Source organism: Podarcis tiliguerta (genome assembly GCF_965153285.1).
Source record: "Podarcis tiliguerta genome assembly, chromosome: 1".
NCBI lineage: Eukaryota > Metazoa > Chordata > Lepidosauria > Squamata > Lacertidae > Podarcis > Podarcis tiliguerta.
The window spans coordinates 68,062,138-68,077,503 of NC_139534.1; the positions used below are offsets into that span (position 1 = coordinate 68,062,138).

Genomic DNA, 15,366 nt, shown 5'->3' on the forward strand with positions numbered 1-15,366 from the left:
TGTTCTTAGAGGCAGACCCCTTTTACTCCAGGCCCTTTTTACACTTGTTTCCTTCCCCATTCCTATTTTAAAACTTTGCCTTTTTCCTCGTTTCCCCCCTTCTCCCGCCCTCCCGCAAGCCCAGTCATTGAGGCCCCCCCAAAACAGTGTAGAGAATGGGGTTGTCTCTATTTGTGCATAGTTCTGTTTATGTAATCACCAAACTTTGGACTACACATGATGTGATTTGAGTATGGTGGTTTTCTATTGGGGTGAAGCCAAAGTTCTACCTCTGCTGCTATGTTTTATTTTTGCAAATTGCTCAACTCTTGTAGTTAAGCTTAAGGAGTAATGTAATCTAGTATCTTAAAATATTGAAAGTAGATACAGTACACACCCACACAAACTTGCACAGCTATGCTTTGTAGATTATTTGCTGAGCCACTGTGGAAAATTCATTTATTGTGTGTATGTATTTTACTTACAAACTCACACAAAGTAGTATGCCATTCATAGGATTATGCTGAAGTATTTAAGCCATGAACATCTATCCTCATCATGAACTCTTGAATGATTCACCGCTTATGTAACTTGTGCATAACTATGAATTATTCTATCCACTGTCCTCTTCAGAAATTCCATAGGGCAAGTTGTTCAGGCAGGCCAGCAACACCAATGTTTATCTCAGGAATAAGCCCTTTCCCTCCTTTCCAAATGAGATGAACTCTGAGGTTCATCTCCATGTTGGCTCTGTGCCTCGCAAAGGCAGAACAGGAATTTTGTACCCCAGGGGAATGCCAGATGAGGCTGCAGCATGCCTCCACCCCTCAGATTCTAGTGAACGAGAAGCATTCTGTATGCTGCTTACTGGAGTGATACTGCAGAGCAGCCTTCCACAACCTAGAGCTCTTTTGGTGCTTTAGATTACAACCATAATTATTCTTGAGCACCGGCGGCTGATGGGAGCTGGAGTCCAAAATATCTGAAGGGCACCAGGGGGTGGGGTGGGGGCACTGGTATCCACATAATTCCATGACAACATGGTACAGGCCATCACAAATAAGACTGCTGTAGGACTGAACTTCCATGCTATTCTCTTGTTTGATGAACATTTTAGTGCATGTCTATGACCTCTAGTATCCACTTCCTGATGGTGGTTTCTCTAAGACACTTCAGAAGGAAGTTCACAAGAACGCATAAGCAATTCAACCCATCATTCATTCCATTATGCTCCTAAGTATTTTTATTTCAACTATCAGCCCCAATGCAAATATTTGCAATGTTTCAGAGAGAAGGGGAGAAATACAAGAGATGGCCCTGTATTTATAATGGTTTGTGTCCAATGTAGCACTAAGTAAGTCTCTTGTTTTTACACTTGTGCGATGGGACTCCCCACTTTCACGGTGTGACTCATAAATCTTTCTAGAAGTTATCCCACCCTCTAGAGCAGATCTGGACAAAGCATGGGGTGTACATTGGGGAAGGAAGTCCTGTTGCACAAGTAGAAATCCTCACTGATGACCCAAAGGAGTTGAATACTGCCCTAAATGTTAAATTCCATGGCTGGCACCCACTATGATACCATGGGGCATTATTTTAGGAAGACAAGAACTAGAAAAACATAGTAAAAAGCAGACTGCATAAACTTATATTGAAGACACTTCTTTCCCACAAAATATCCTGGAAGTGAAACATGCACTCACCTGATGTTTGTGTATTTTGAGATTTGAAAAGGCCAACAACTCCTTTGCCATGAAAGCCACCGGCTCGAAGCAGAAGTGTGCTGGTTTTTGAGTTTTTCCAACAGACCACTGGCAAGCGATTGTGTCTGTAACAGCGAGCTACTCTCTGCAGGCTGCTGTCCTGCACACACTGAGGTACCACTAGTAGCCCTGGATAGCTAAATCAATAAGAAGGGGGTGCGGGGAAGAGAGAGAATTAGATGGTTCAGATAAGCCAAGCTGTGGTACCAGGTTACAAGGAAAACAGATGTGATTGAGGAATACTTCTTACTTATTCCAAATGTTTCAGTTAATCAGATACTGTGTGAATTCAAAACCCACCAATCATGTTAGCCAAGTTTGCATTTCTAAATCTAGCTCCAGTTCTACCCACTTGAGCCATCTCTAATGATCCAGAAGAAGAGGGGAATAACAAGATTAAAACAAAGCACACTACTTCCCTTTATAATTTTATTGATCGCATTGTCATAATGAATAACTTTCTTTGCTACATCATTTAGGGATATAATTAAAGAACATTATTTTTGAAATGTTTACAACACATTATTTTGTTCCTCAGCATAAAAAGGTCTCTTTTGCCTGCCCCATCACTAACAGAGGCAAAACCTTCACCTATAAATAGTAATGCCTTCCTTCCCAGTTGTGGTATTCCCTCCTGTGAGGGATCCTTTTTAAAAGGAATTAAAACATTTCTGTCCTATGAAGCTTTTGAGTTGTTTTAATTCCCTTTTTTATATCAACTCGTCCAGGTTTTATGCTTTTTTTTTGTTTGAATTAGAGTGTTGCTTTTATTATTTTACAATGAGGTAGGTCACTATGGAGCTGAACTATAAAAATTGGCATACTGAATAGAAATGATAACATCAGAATTTGTCAAGTTCTATATTTTTGTATTTACAGCTCACATTTAAAGTACAGTATGATCACATCTTACACACATTTAACTTGCGTGATTTCAACTATACACAGATGGAAGCAGGCTGGTTGAAACTTCAAGTTAAATCCAAGCAAGGTGGAGAGTTTAAAAGCTCTTCTTGCACCAGGTCTGCCATCTGCCATCCTGTGAAATCTCACACGAGCATCCCAGAGATGGTGCACTGAGCAGACATTGAACCTCAAACAAGACAGAGAGCTCGTTATGCGCTGGATAACCCAATATTGTGGGGTCATCAGAGTTCTTGCACAACCATCCCTAGCCTCTAAGTTTGTGCACTGAGCAGGTTTGGGTTACAAAGTGTGAAAAGAGCTTTTAAGCTCTCCACTTTGCTTGCTGGGCAAGGCCTGCATGGCACACAGGCTCTGGGAGTATGGGGGATTCTCTCTGCCCCTCACCTGTTAGCCATTGGGTGGAGCCAAGGGTTTGGGTATACATGATTTTCATGTATACAGTGGTACCTCTGGTTACATACTTAATTTGTTCCAGAGGTCCGTTCTTAACCTGAAACTGTTCTTAACCTGAAGCACCACTTTAGCTAATGGGGCCTCCCACTGCTGCCGCGCCGCCGGAGCACAATTTCTGTTCTCATCCTGAAGCAAAGTTCTTAATCCGAGGTACTATTTCTGGGTTAGTGGAGTCTGTAGCCTGAAGCATATGTAACCTGAAGTGTATGTAACCTGAGGTACCACTGTACAAGGAACTCTTGGAACTGAACCTTGCGCAATTTGCAATTGTACTGTACACAAATTAATTCAAATAACTAATATTTTATCCCAGCATATGAAGTGGTTTACTTATTATTTTCTTCCTTGATCATTTTATCGTTGATGGATACAAACAGCTGATATGGTTTTTGATGAGGCTTGATAGTAAAGCCAAACACAGGGGTTGCCAGGTTTCTGTTTTTCCCTCTCCCTCTTCTCCTACAAGCTTTGCTGCTATCACCCTGAGCATCTCTGCCTAGCCAGAGCCAAGAAAGACGCCCTTGCTGGTTTGTATTTGGGTGCCTTAGTCAAGCAGCAGCTGCCAAACAGCCCACAGCCTTCTTCTCAATCTTAAGAGCTGGGCGAGAGGGCAGAGATTACAGCACAACTGCCAGGAAGAAGGCTTTTATCATTCATCATGTTTACCAGAGGAAGGTGGCACACTTGCCATGGCAAGTGAAAATGAGGAAGCCTGCGGATACTTTCCAACAACATAAATTATTCACAGCACAATCCTTAACATGTTATTATATTACATTTTAAGATTAAGTGTTATTAAATAGTTCCTTTGAAAGCAGCAAGGGGATCACTACAGCAACACAGAAAGAAACAGCATGGTACATTTCATACTTGTCCTAGACTGATTGTTTACAGGCACTTACTTTTTATGAGCAAGAATGTTTAGATGCTCTAATTTAACACACTAAACACTGCCAGTACTTTGGCTCTGACAAGGAACCAACTCTGGCTTGCATCAAAATCCATTTAAACAGCTCTGAAATGATAGTACGCAAACTGCTAGTTATATAATTTATTTAAAAAAATAGAGCAAGTTAACAAAGAAAAGCAGCTGCTTCAGATTCTACTCCAACCCTGGCCGAAAGAGAAAATATTCCAGGGACTCCGGATGTTTTTAAATAAGGTGAATTTGAACACGTGTCTAAAGTCATTTACATAAAAGTTAAGATGATTAAAAATTACATTTCTAATCTATATGAATATTTCCTGGTTTTGAAAAATGCACAGTATGGTCTTGTATGACATTAAGGAAAGTGAAGCTCTTATGTTTCTGAAAAATAAATTCCCAGGGCTGACTGCAAAATTCATTTGACACCCCCCTCCGCTTGTAAGAAAAGTGAAGGGAAAATGCACTATAAATTGTAGAATAGCAATTGTTTGATGCAACCTCGTATAACTTTCCTTCTTTGATTCAAATCAGAAAGAGTGCTCAATACATAGTCGATGTCATGTAACCTCCCTGCAAGCCTTGTGCAAACAAAATCTATGAATGCTCAATAAACAGCCTGTTTATAGAGACCTGAAAGAACAAAACCAGATCTGTCCAACTTTTGTTACTGATGAACACTGCTAGCCCCTCGAAGCACATGTGGGCTTTAAAGCCTTGTGGATGGGAAATTCTAAGTCTCTAAAAGGCTATCAAAGGGGCTGGGTAGACTCTGGCAACTGCAGAAAGATAGAGGCTTGCTGACTGGTAACACCCCACCCTCCAAACCTTCCCCAACTCTTGAATATATTCCACAATTCTATACAAACTTACAAATGTGTATATGTATTTTAAGGTGAACCAACTATATAGCTTTTCTATACATCAACAGGCAAACCACCTAGAGCAAAATAGCAATAAGTAAAATAAAATAGCAGAATAGCATTTTATATTCAACAATGAAAACACCAAATGATAAACCAAATGCTTTTATTAGCTACCTGCAGAATTGGCACAATTTCTGTTTCCTGCAAATTCTGTTTTCTTAGGTGCAGAAACATATTGCTTCCATCCAGCACAGCTTTGTCAGGAGAATCTAGAATCTGGTCTTGCTAATTGGTGGGGATGAGCCTCTGGCTCATCATTTTGACGATTAAGTCAATCAACTTGAGAGCAATTTAATTGCTACAATAACTGTTTGAGTTCCAGCTGAAGTGTCCAGTGTTTGTGGGATCAATTTCAGCTTGTGCAGCCTGATGATATGGATGAGGTACTTGCAGGGCTGTGTCCAACTATGTGCCCTCTGGATCCCTGCCCATTGTGACTGGTGACATTCTGCTTGGGGGTCTTGAATTGGTGGGTCAAGGGTGTGCTCAATGCTTTGTTGCATGATGGTGGAAGTGACTTCCGCCCTAAAGGAGATGATGGTGCAGCCACTACTGAAAAAGCAGGCACTGGATCCAATCAATTGTAACAACTATTACCCAGTTGCAAATATTTCTTGGGGTGGGGGAGGAGGATAATTGAGAGGATTGTGGCAGAACTGCAGACATTATTGAATGAGACTGATTATCTGGATCCATTCCACTCTGGGTTCAGGCCTGTACTGGTATTCTTCTGGACCAACTCTGTGGATGAGCATAGTGGCACTTTGTTATGGTGGCTCTGTTCCACCTTACAAGGTCATGTCCAGAGGTTAGCATAGGGTGACTGCTCTTCAGCCTCCTGGTATTTACAGTTCAGAGTGCCATGGTACACCATTTTGTCCCCAATACTAATCAGCATCTATATGAAATCATTAGGAGTTTGCTCCACCTCAAATCACTAAGATTGGGGCTCAGAACCAGATTGTTATCAGGGGAGGTGGGTGTAGTTTGGCCAAAAGCACCCTGAAGGCCAATAGTGAGAAGTCATGGCATGTAAAGTTAGTAAATACTGTGCTGGACTATTATTCCATCTAGCTAACTATTGTGTACACTGACTGGCAGGATTTCAGACAGGAGTGTTTGCCAGCCCTACCTGGAGATGCCAGGGATTGCAAAGCAAGAGCTACAACCCTTCCTTTCTAGAATTAATAATATTTCACATCAACAAGGCTTTGTAATATTTGTCAAAACGCAATGCCATTTGGAATGTATTTTATGGGTTGTGGTTTTAATAATTACGACAAGAAAGTTGGCTTACCTTCTGCAAAGAGAATACATCCTGTTCAAGGCCGTTATGCGAAAGTACTCTGTTTTTGAGCGAGAAGAGCTATTACTGATAGTTCCCAATCCCAAGCGTTGATAATCTCTAAAACAAGCTCTTTCCACTAGCTGTTCCATAGTTGATTTCTCTGATGCTTTCAAAGTAGCACTAGCGTGCATTTCACTGTCATCTGAAACTAAAGTTGTATTATTTTACTATCTTAACATTTAGTGAAGCAAGCACACTGCAGAGTGTAATACATTAGCTAAATTCAGATATTTACAGAAAAGCCCCTCTAAAGTTGTCTTACCTGATAGATCATCCTCCTCATTCCACCCAGGACGATTCACTCTTTCTTCCACAATTGTCCCCGTTTTCTTCTTTAGTAGGTACTGTCGGCCAATTGTCATCTTCCCTGCACGTTTTGCTCCTTTTACAATTGTTTTTGAAAGAGTGCTACAATTTAGAAAAGAACCAAAATATCTGTATCGTGGTTGAAAGAGGAAAACTGGACATTATCCCTTCTAGGAACTTCCTCTCCAACAGCCACTAGAGAAATATGTGGAATATATACAAAGTATAATCTAATCCCATGCCTTCTAATGAATATTGTACATGAAAGGGTTTTTTGTTGCCGCATTTTCTCAATCTTTGTATTTCACAAATAATCAGAGGCATATTTTCATGATGCAGGTCCCTCTCTCACCAACAGGAAGATTTGGTGAGGTGATTTGGGAGCAAGAAATACAGAAAATCCCACCTTAGTGATCATAATGTTGCATATTATAATTATTATGCCATTTTCATTAGAATTCTCACATATATTGCAGCATCTCCTTTACTAAATCATGCTATAAGCATGATTTTAAAACTTCTTAAATATAACTCCATTGCAGAACCCTTTTTGAAACTAATAATGTAGAACAGTATTTATAAGAAAGAAGCAAACATACAAAAAGGGACCATTCCTTACCGAAAGGAAGTGTTCTTTTCTTTTTGCTTTGGTAAGATTATCTGAGGTGCAGTTTGACCAGCTGCAAAAGCAAAAGTGCTAAAGATGGACTGGGGGTAGCGAAACTTCATTAGCTGTTTCTTAAATATCTCTACAACTTCAGGGCCCACTTCTTCATCAAAAGCTACCTTAATCAGCTATGTATAAAAAAGATGCAATGAATTAAAAATAAAAGGTAAAATAAAATATAAGAAATATAAAATCAAGTTTCTAAAATATTATGAAATATTATTATAAAGTAGTATTACTGATTTATGAAGCAATTTATATAAACTTTATGGTTAATTAAATCATTTTTGTAATGCATTGCTTACAAATTAGAAAAGACAAAAGAAAATGTGTAAGATCAAAGAAAATCATACAGGAGTTTTGACAATAATAGTAATAGGGAAGTTTTAAATGTTTAGGGAAGTTTTAATGTTGGATATTTTATTCCGTTTTTAATCTGTTGGGAGCCACCCAGAGTGGCTGGAGAAACCCAGCTGGATGGGTGGGGTATAAATAAATTATTATTATTATTATTATTATTCCAACACACTGTATGTATTTATTTAAAAACAACATCACTATGTGGAATGGTATAAGTTGAAGGTGTTATTTTGGTTTGTCTCATGAGTAACAAAGAGAAGAAAATGCAAGCATTAAAACGAGGCAGAAGATTTCTATGCTATTTTGCTTGAAAAACAATTAAGATTAATCAGTATCACATTTATGTTGAACAGACACAACATTTGGGCAAAATGACAAACTATTTTCCATAATATTGCCCCACTGTTTGCAAGCCTGTCCATCTTCTCTTGAAATGCTTTGGAAATATGGGCAGGGTAAATGCCATCAGAAACATAGCTGTCAAGTGCCCCTTATTTGAAGGGACAGTCCCTTATTCCAGTGCCATGTCATGCTGCTGTCCCTTATTGATGGATGTCCCTTAAATTTCAAAGGAAGCAGCTCCTCTCCCTCCCTCCCTCCCTGCCGGCCAGGGAGGAGGGAGGCTCCAACTGTGTTGCTTGGCTGTGGTGCTCACCCAATAAGAAGTCTAAGAACGACTGGGGGGTGGAGCTTGCATGCCATGTGTGTGGCTAGTTAATGCAAGCTGAGAGGTTTTTTGAATGCTAGTCACCATTTTGTTGCATGTGCTGCTGCAAACTTTGCAGTGTAAAGCCAGGCCGGGGAGCCATCTTAAGTTGAGGCTGCATAGGCCTTGTGGTGCATTTGATTCAGATTCTATTCAGTTGAACCTCTGGTTACAAAGTTGGTTGGACAGTGTTCTCGAAGCCACCACCATGAGTTTGACCAGACTGCAGGAGGACAGGAAGACTGGAGTGCCTGGAACAGGTGAGGCTGCAGGTCCCTTACTTTGGCTGCTGGTCCCTTATTTTCAAGGCTGCTGGTCCCTTATTTTCAAATCTGTAAGTTGACAGCTATGATCAGAAAGCTGAGACAGAGTGGAGGATAATAGAGTATGTTTGGGGAACCTGGAACAGGACTCTCCCAAATTCTCCTTCCTACAGAAGCTGCTTATGAGACTGGCACTGCATCCCCTGGCCTATTTGCATGTCTTGTAACCAAGGTGCTTCAATACTAAGGGAAGGCAAAAACTGCCATGCTTAAAAGGCCTGGAAATAAATAGGCAATACTAAAAGTGGGCAAACAGAAGTCATGTACAGTAACTCATGACCCCACAGAACTATGGCCCAGGTTTATGGATACATTCCATATATACTTTCACTCTTTGATGGGCATTTTGCTTAAGTTCTCTATTGTACTATGAACAAGTCATGGGCAACCTATTTTTAAATGAAGGCGACGGCACTTTATTAATTTATGAAAATGACATCCAATGTTGCATAAAAATTGTCCAGATCGTGACCTTGCTAAGAAAGCTTACTCTACATTTCTGTCATAAATTTGAGGCAGATGCATTGAGTGACAAAGATTAAAATAGTGTTCTTGGTACATCTGCCTAGTGTACCTAGACCCGGGGTCACCAAACATGGTGCCCTCAGATATCTGCCTTGCACTGGTGCTGTGAGGGGAGTGTGCTTGCTTTTTTTGGATCTGTGTTTTATTTGTTTTTGAGTTTTGTCTGTTGCAGTGGGAGAAATATGAGCATCACCAGTTTTCTTGTGCAAAATGAGTATTTTGTGGTGCCAACATCAGTTGCTTATTTTTCCAGATGTGGCCCTTAAAAGGAATGCTCCTAGGAAAAACTATTATCGTTGTAATGGTTTCCATTTTTTTAAGATGATCTCTCTTTTCAGTTGAATTAATTCATACTCTGCTTTTCTACAGAAGATGTCCAAGGTAGTTAACAATAATAAAACCTTAAAACCTTAGTTAAACTAACAGGGCTTAAGTTAACTTAATTGTGCGGGAGTTTTTTTAAAACAACAACAACACTTTTTATTTATTTTAAAGAACAAACATAACAACAACATTGGCTGCCTCCATTTTTTAAAATTGTGTTTGATTGTGGCCTTTATAGGCAGACTTTCTTAGTGGAAAGTTCAGGGACATGAGAGTTGATTTATTTTGGAATTGGTGATATTGTAAATATAACATGCAGAAGGAAGTAAGAGTGTTCCAAAAAAACCAACAAACTATGAACTTTAAGCAGCTTTATTTTACCTGAAACACAGCAGAGGTGATTTGTAGCCCTTCCTGCATGCTTTGTTGAAGCTGGTTCTGGATGGTAATTTTCTTCTCCTTAGTTATTGAGGCAATGGGGACGCTCCGAATAACAGTTTGTTCTCCCACTAAGAATATTAGTCAGAGGAGCACTGAGTCACGGTTCAAGTTATCAGAGCTGTTCATATTTTACATACTCTACTCAATATGTATGATCAGTCTTACACAGATGCATAAAAGATGCAACAAAGTCAAAGCCATAATCAAAGCTGGAACGTCTATCAAAATACTGAGCTCATTTCATGAATGACATGTTAAAGAGCCTATCAGTTCCAAAAAAAAAAAAAAGGAACTTGTACTTCCTCAGTCAGCTTACCAAACTGAATCAATTGATTTATTTTATTAACATTAACATTTTTTTAAAAAAAATCAACATGATGCCTTGTAACATCTATTCCTTCAATTACACCAAACTACATTAAAATGTATTTTGACAGATATTCAGCATATGTATGTTTACAAGTATGTAAGTAAGTAAGTAACTAACTCCTGCTGTGTTTAGTGAAGCTTACACCCAAGAAAAATGTGTTTAGGATTGCTTAATTGAGATTGCTCAATTGCAATTTCAGCAACTTGGCTATCTTCATGAGAAAGATGAATTTAGAAAAGTTGTACATTATGGGATGACAAGCATAGCTCTAGTGGCAGTGGGTCAAAGTTTACAGTTTTGCAACAAAAGGGAAAATTTGTTTCGTGGGGCACTTTTGGTTGTGTGGAAAGAGCCATTTATATAAAAGTGTTAACATGTGGCAACACTTTTATACATGAATTCCAAACATTATAAATGGCGTATCTAGTGTATCACTGTCATATCAATTATGCGAAGTCAGTATAATATCAGATTTGTCACCTGCTGCTGATACAGAAGTTGCTGACCCTCAACCTGGCATTTATTGGCTAGTGTCTTAAGTCTTCGGTTCAAGCCACCACTATGTTAATGAGAACTAAGTCTATGTATTATCCCAATAAATATGTGTGCACTAAAGAAGTGATGCATCAAATGACAAAATATTTGATGCATCGCTCTCACTACATATTTATTTTCTGCAGCCTGTAGAAATAATTGGAACACACTGCTTTATTTTTATGTAACTCACAGAGATTTCAAAGTAGAATTCTTATCCTCAAAAAGCTACAGTTACAATTTTCACTAAACAAATAAGATAATTGTTAAATAAATAATTGCTATTTTTTCATTAGCCCAAGATAGCAGTTTTAAAAATTGTTAACATTATTTGTTCTCATGACATTTTAAAATACTGTAATTTTTAAAATTTCTGCTCTTTTAATAAAGTGAAGGATTATATAGATTCAAATTACTTTCCATTCTGGCAGAAAGAGTTGTTGCAGAAACCAGTTCACTAATTTCTCATTCACTGGCTATATATCTAACACTCATGGCAAACTAGTTAAACACTAGCCACATAAGAGCCACAAAAAAAGCCAGGAATAAGATAAATGAACTGTAATTCAGAACTTACAACTGCTACAAATGCAAGCAAAGAACACCGATTGACAACTTTCTCGGTTTAAACATGTAACACCAACTTCTTGATCCTGTATATAAGAACACAAGAAGGGCCTGCTAGATTAGGCCAATGGCCCATCTAGTCCAGCATCTTGATCTCACAGTGGCCAACTAGATGCCTATAGGGCATGAGTGCAACAGCACTTACCCCACTTTTAATTCCCAGGAACTGGTATTCAGAGACTTACTGCCTCCAACAGCAGAGGCAGAACATAACTATTGTGCTAGTAGCCAATGATAATAAAGGTCATGTACTCAATATTTCTGCCTGCAGAAGATGAAGTTTCCATATTATTTGTGCATATCTGCCACCATCCAACCATCCAGCCATCTATCCATCTACTTTTATTCATGTGAGTAATCCAGGTAATCCTTGAGTAGTTGCTCTTGTCTTTTTAACATGTTTCTCCTACTCAGAGTAGATCCTTTAAAATCATGAACATGATTAATTTAGGTCCATTGGTTTCAATGGGTCCCTTCTGAGTATAATGTAGATAGCTCTAACGTATAACCAGGACCTTCACATGTCATGCTATACCACAGCTTAGCATAAAGCCTCTCCTCCTCCCAGAGGAGAGGTGTTGTGAGCAGGAGCCTTTCCCGCGTCAGCAGGGGGGTGTACTCGCTCCCCTGCATCACTCACCCGGCTGCCGCGCCCCGCCCACCAGGCCAGCCAATAGGGTTGGGGGCGAGATCTAGCTGCATTCAAGCGGCCGCAGCAGCCCCGCGCCTCATTCTGTTTCCCTGGAGTCGTCGGATCACCTGCCCGCCCTCCCTCCCTTTAGGTCATATTTATGCTTTGACCTTGCTATGGACTTTGGTTGGTTGCCCTGGTTGACCAGGGGGCCTGGTAGGAGTTTTTATCCATTTGGCAGATTGGCACCAGCCTCTTGGTTTTTTGCCTACCTCATAGCAAATCGCCACAACTTTTTTGTACTGGCGGTTAGGCACTGGGATATGTGTTGTGCGTTGGTGGGTGGGGTTTGGCCATCACCTACCCCGCCCCTCGTTGGGTATTCCATTAAAGGAATCCAGCAGTCATGGATCCTGGGGCCATGGCACAACCCCCAGTGATATCAGGGGAAGCTTCAAGTTGTATTTGCATCAACAAGCTCCTCCCACCGTTTGTTAACCTCCAAAGACCCCTGCTGCACGGGTGGGGTCAAATATAGGTTGTTTGACCCAATGCCTAAGCCAATCCCACACGCATGCTGTAACCAATAAAAGTTGCGGCCTATTTTAGCCCATTAACCTAAAATACATGTGTCCTTGTGTCTCATTTTACCAATATGCACGTGGAGGGTCCTCGACTCACAATGTGCATAAGCTGAAATGAGCCCAAGCAAGCCTTTGGCTCCTGGTAGGAGACCTCAGAAGCATTTACTTTGCTTGCACTTAATCTCAGATTGTTACTGCTTGTGAACAAAGGATATTGTTTATAACAAACTAAAAAGTCTGATCCATAGCCCAAAGTTTGAAGTTGGCTTGTTTTGAAATTGACTTGTGTTTGCTATAAAAGATAATCTCTGGTTCACATGCTATGAAAACCTGAGAAATGCTGCCAAATTCCATTTCCAGGTGTAAGGGAGGAGGACAGGTCTAGGAGGTCTGCATTAACCCAGATAACACAGATTATGCATGCTGTATTGAACCATGCTCTACCTTGACATGCAATCTAGGCCACAGTATGAGCATGAGAATGAAGGATACGACTACATCACTTTCAAGACCAGAAATGCATAATTAACAGTTGAGGACATGGAAATTGCATCTGACCAATTTCCTGGATCACATTTTTTGTTTGTCCATATAAGCACATCCATCCATCCATCCATCCATCTACCTATGCTCCACATATACGTCTTTATGTCTATGCTCCAGACAGTTCAAGAAAACTTTTTTATGAAGCCTATCACATTACAGTCCTATCCATGCATTCAAAGGAAAAGAGGACTTAAACTGAGAAGCAGGCTTGTGCATGCTGCCTCCAAGTTCCCTCCATATGCCTAGTGTCCCCACTCCACTGTAAGTCTTTCCAAGTTCAGCGGGAGGGTTTGAAGGGGGCTTCTAAGTGCATTTGGCAGATAATACATGGTTCCCAATCATAGGAAGGCTTGTAAATGTGTCCAGCTGAATGTGCCTAAATGCCCCCCTTCAGACCTAGTCAATGCGATAAAGTTGGGGTGCAGTGAGTGCACCTGACATGTATGTTCTCCCCAGTTTAAGCCCTTACATGTTCTTTTGAACACATGAATAAGGCTTATGAGAACAATTATAATAATTTGTTACTTAATTAGCTATGCAGATTACAGAAATTCATACCGATCAAAAGGTTGAATTATAGATACTGATCCTATTCCGGCACATTTGTTTTAAGCGACTTAAATGGACTGCGGGTTAGCTTCAAGTGTGTTCTGAAGTAAAAATTTATTTTAACATTCATAAAGAAGACCATACCTAGTTGATCATGAGGTGTGCCTTTAAATATAACTCTGTACGTAGTAAGGAACAAAGCTCCTTCTGCAGGGAGAATGTGAGGGCCTCCAAGCAATCCTCCAGTTGCCTCCTCTCGGCCATCAGGATCCAGAAGCACACGGAGACCTTCACACACAAACTCTTCCCCTGGTAGCAAAGCTGGTCGTAGAATCTTGGGCTGAGCCCAAAGACAAGATTTATATATATATATACACAAACTGTGTTACACATAGTACACTACAGGTGTCAAACTAAAAAGGATTGAGCTGGAATTACAGCTATAGTTTGTAAAAGACAGGTTATTGTAAAAATGGGTGTATTTTGTAGAAAAGGGACTTAACAAAGAGCCCTAGTCCAACACTCTAACCACTATACCACACTAACAATCACATTGTTAGCATTCATAGAAGGGATAAGGTGTGCCAGCTGGGCGGATAGACATTTATCTGGTCTCCCTAGGGCTTTCCTGCACTCTTTCAGATTTCTCATCACCATTCATGGTCAGAAACATCCCTCTGCCCCTGTGCTTACTGGGCAGACTGGATTTCAGCTAGGATAAGAGTAAGAACTGAGTAAAATAAGTTCCATCTTTTTAGAAAAGTGGCAAAGATGCAAGGCTCTGATGGGCTGGAGCAGGGGTGGGGAATCTCTGGTTCTCCAGATGTTGTTGGACTCCCAACGTTGCCTACTTAGCATAGCCAATGGTCGGGGGGGGGGGGGCGTGATGGGAGTTGCAGTTCAGCAACGCAGGAGGGTCACAGGTTCCCAGTGTCTGGGTTAGAGTTTTTGCCTCTTCAGTCCAAAAGGGAAAGCATTATTTGCTTAGATGCTGTTTGACTGGAAAAGGGAGTGGGTCGATAAAGAATAGGTCTTAAATCAACAATGGACATGCAACAGCAGCTTATTTTGATTCAGAGGTTTGGCTGATACTTTTTCTTTAGTTCATATTTCACAAAACTATAGCCAAGCTGCTTATTTGTTGAATTTTTCATATTTTTCAGCATCCTTTTAAGTGTTCCAAATATCTCCTCAATTATATTACAAAAAACCCCCCACAAAAAACTGAGCAAACTTGCCATATACCTAAAATGTAAATAGTGTAAACAAAGTCCAAAATACTTGCCTTCTGAATTGGTGGCAACCTTCTACTTTCTCGATGAACAGCCTCCAGAGTCTCAATGTGCATTGCTACAATTCCTGGGAGCAAACACCACCGCAAATGAGCAAAACATAACAAGAAGAAAACAAACTAAAATAATTCCACCCTTCTAAAAACTGCTTTCAGAAAGCCCAGAATAGGGCTCTCACATGACTATGTGGAGACCGACAGACTAAAATTAGAAGTGCAAACCCTTATTGTCAACTGAAAATAACACACACAAAGAAGCTC

At 40.1% G+C, this 15,366-nt stretch overlaps 1 protein-coding gene across 3 annotated transcripts in view; it reads right to left on the minus strand.

Moving 5' to 3' along the window:
- Positions 1 to 15,366, minus strand: part of SBF2 (SET binding factor 2) — a 228,968-nt gene that overhangs the window by 29,693 nt on the left and 183,909 nt on the right. For all 3 annotated transcript variants that reach the window (XM_083456131.1, XM_083456132.1, XM_083456133.1), the window contains 7 exons: positions 15,100 to 15,173; positions 13,959 to 14,154; positions 9,914 to 10,041; positions 7,247 to 7,422; positions 6,584 to 6,729; positions 6,271 to 6,469; positions 1,683 to 1,879 (listed from right to left, as the gene is read on the minus strand). In XM_083456131.1, coding sequence (XP_083312257.1) covers positions 1,683 to 1,879; positions 6,271 to 6,469; positions 6,584 to 6,729; positions 7,247 to 7,422; positions 9,914 to 10,041; positions 13,959 to 14,154; positions 15,100 to 15,173 — 1,116 coding nt within the window. The remainder of the gene's footprint in view (positions 1 to 1,682; positions 1,880 to 6,270; positions 6,470 to 6,583; positions 6,730 to 7,246; positions 7,423 to 9,913; positions 10,042 to 13,958; positions 14,155 to 15,099; positions 15,174 to 15,366) is intronic.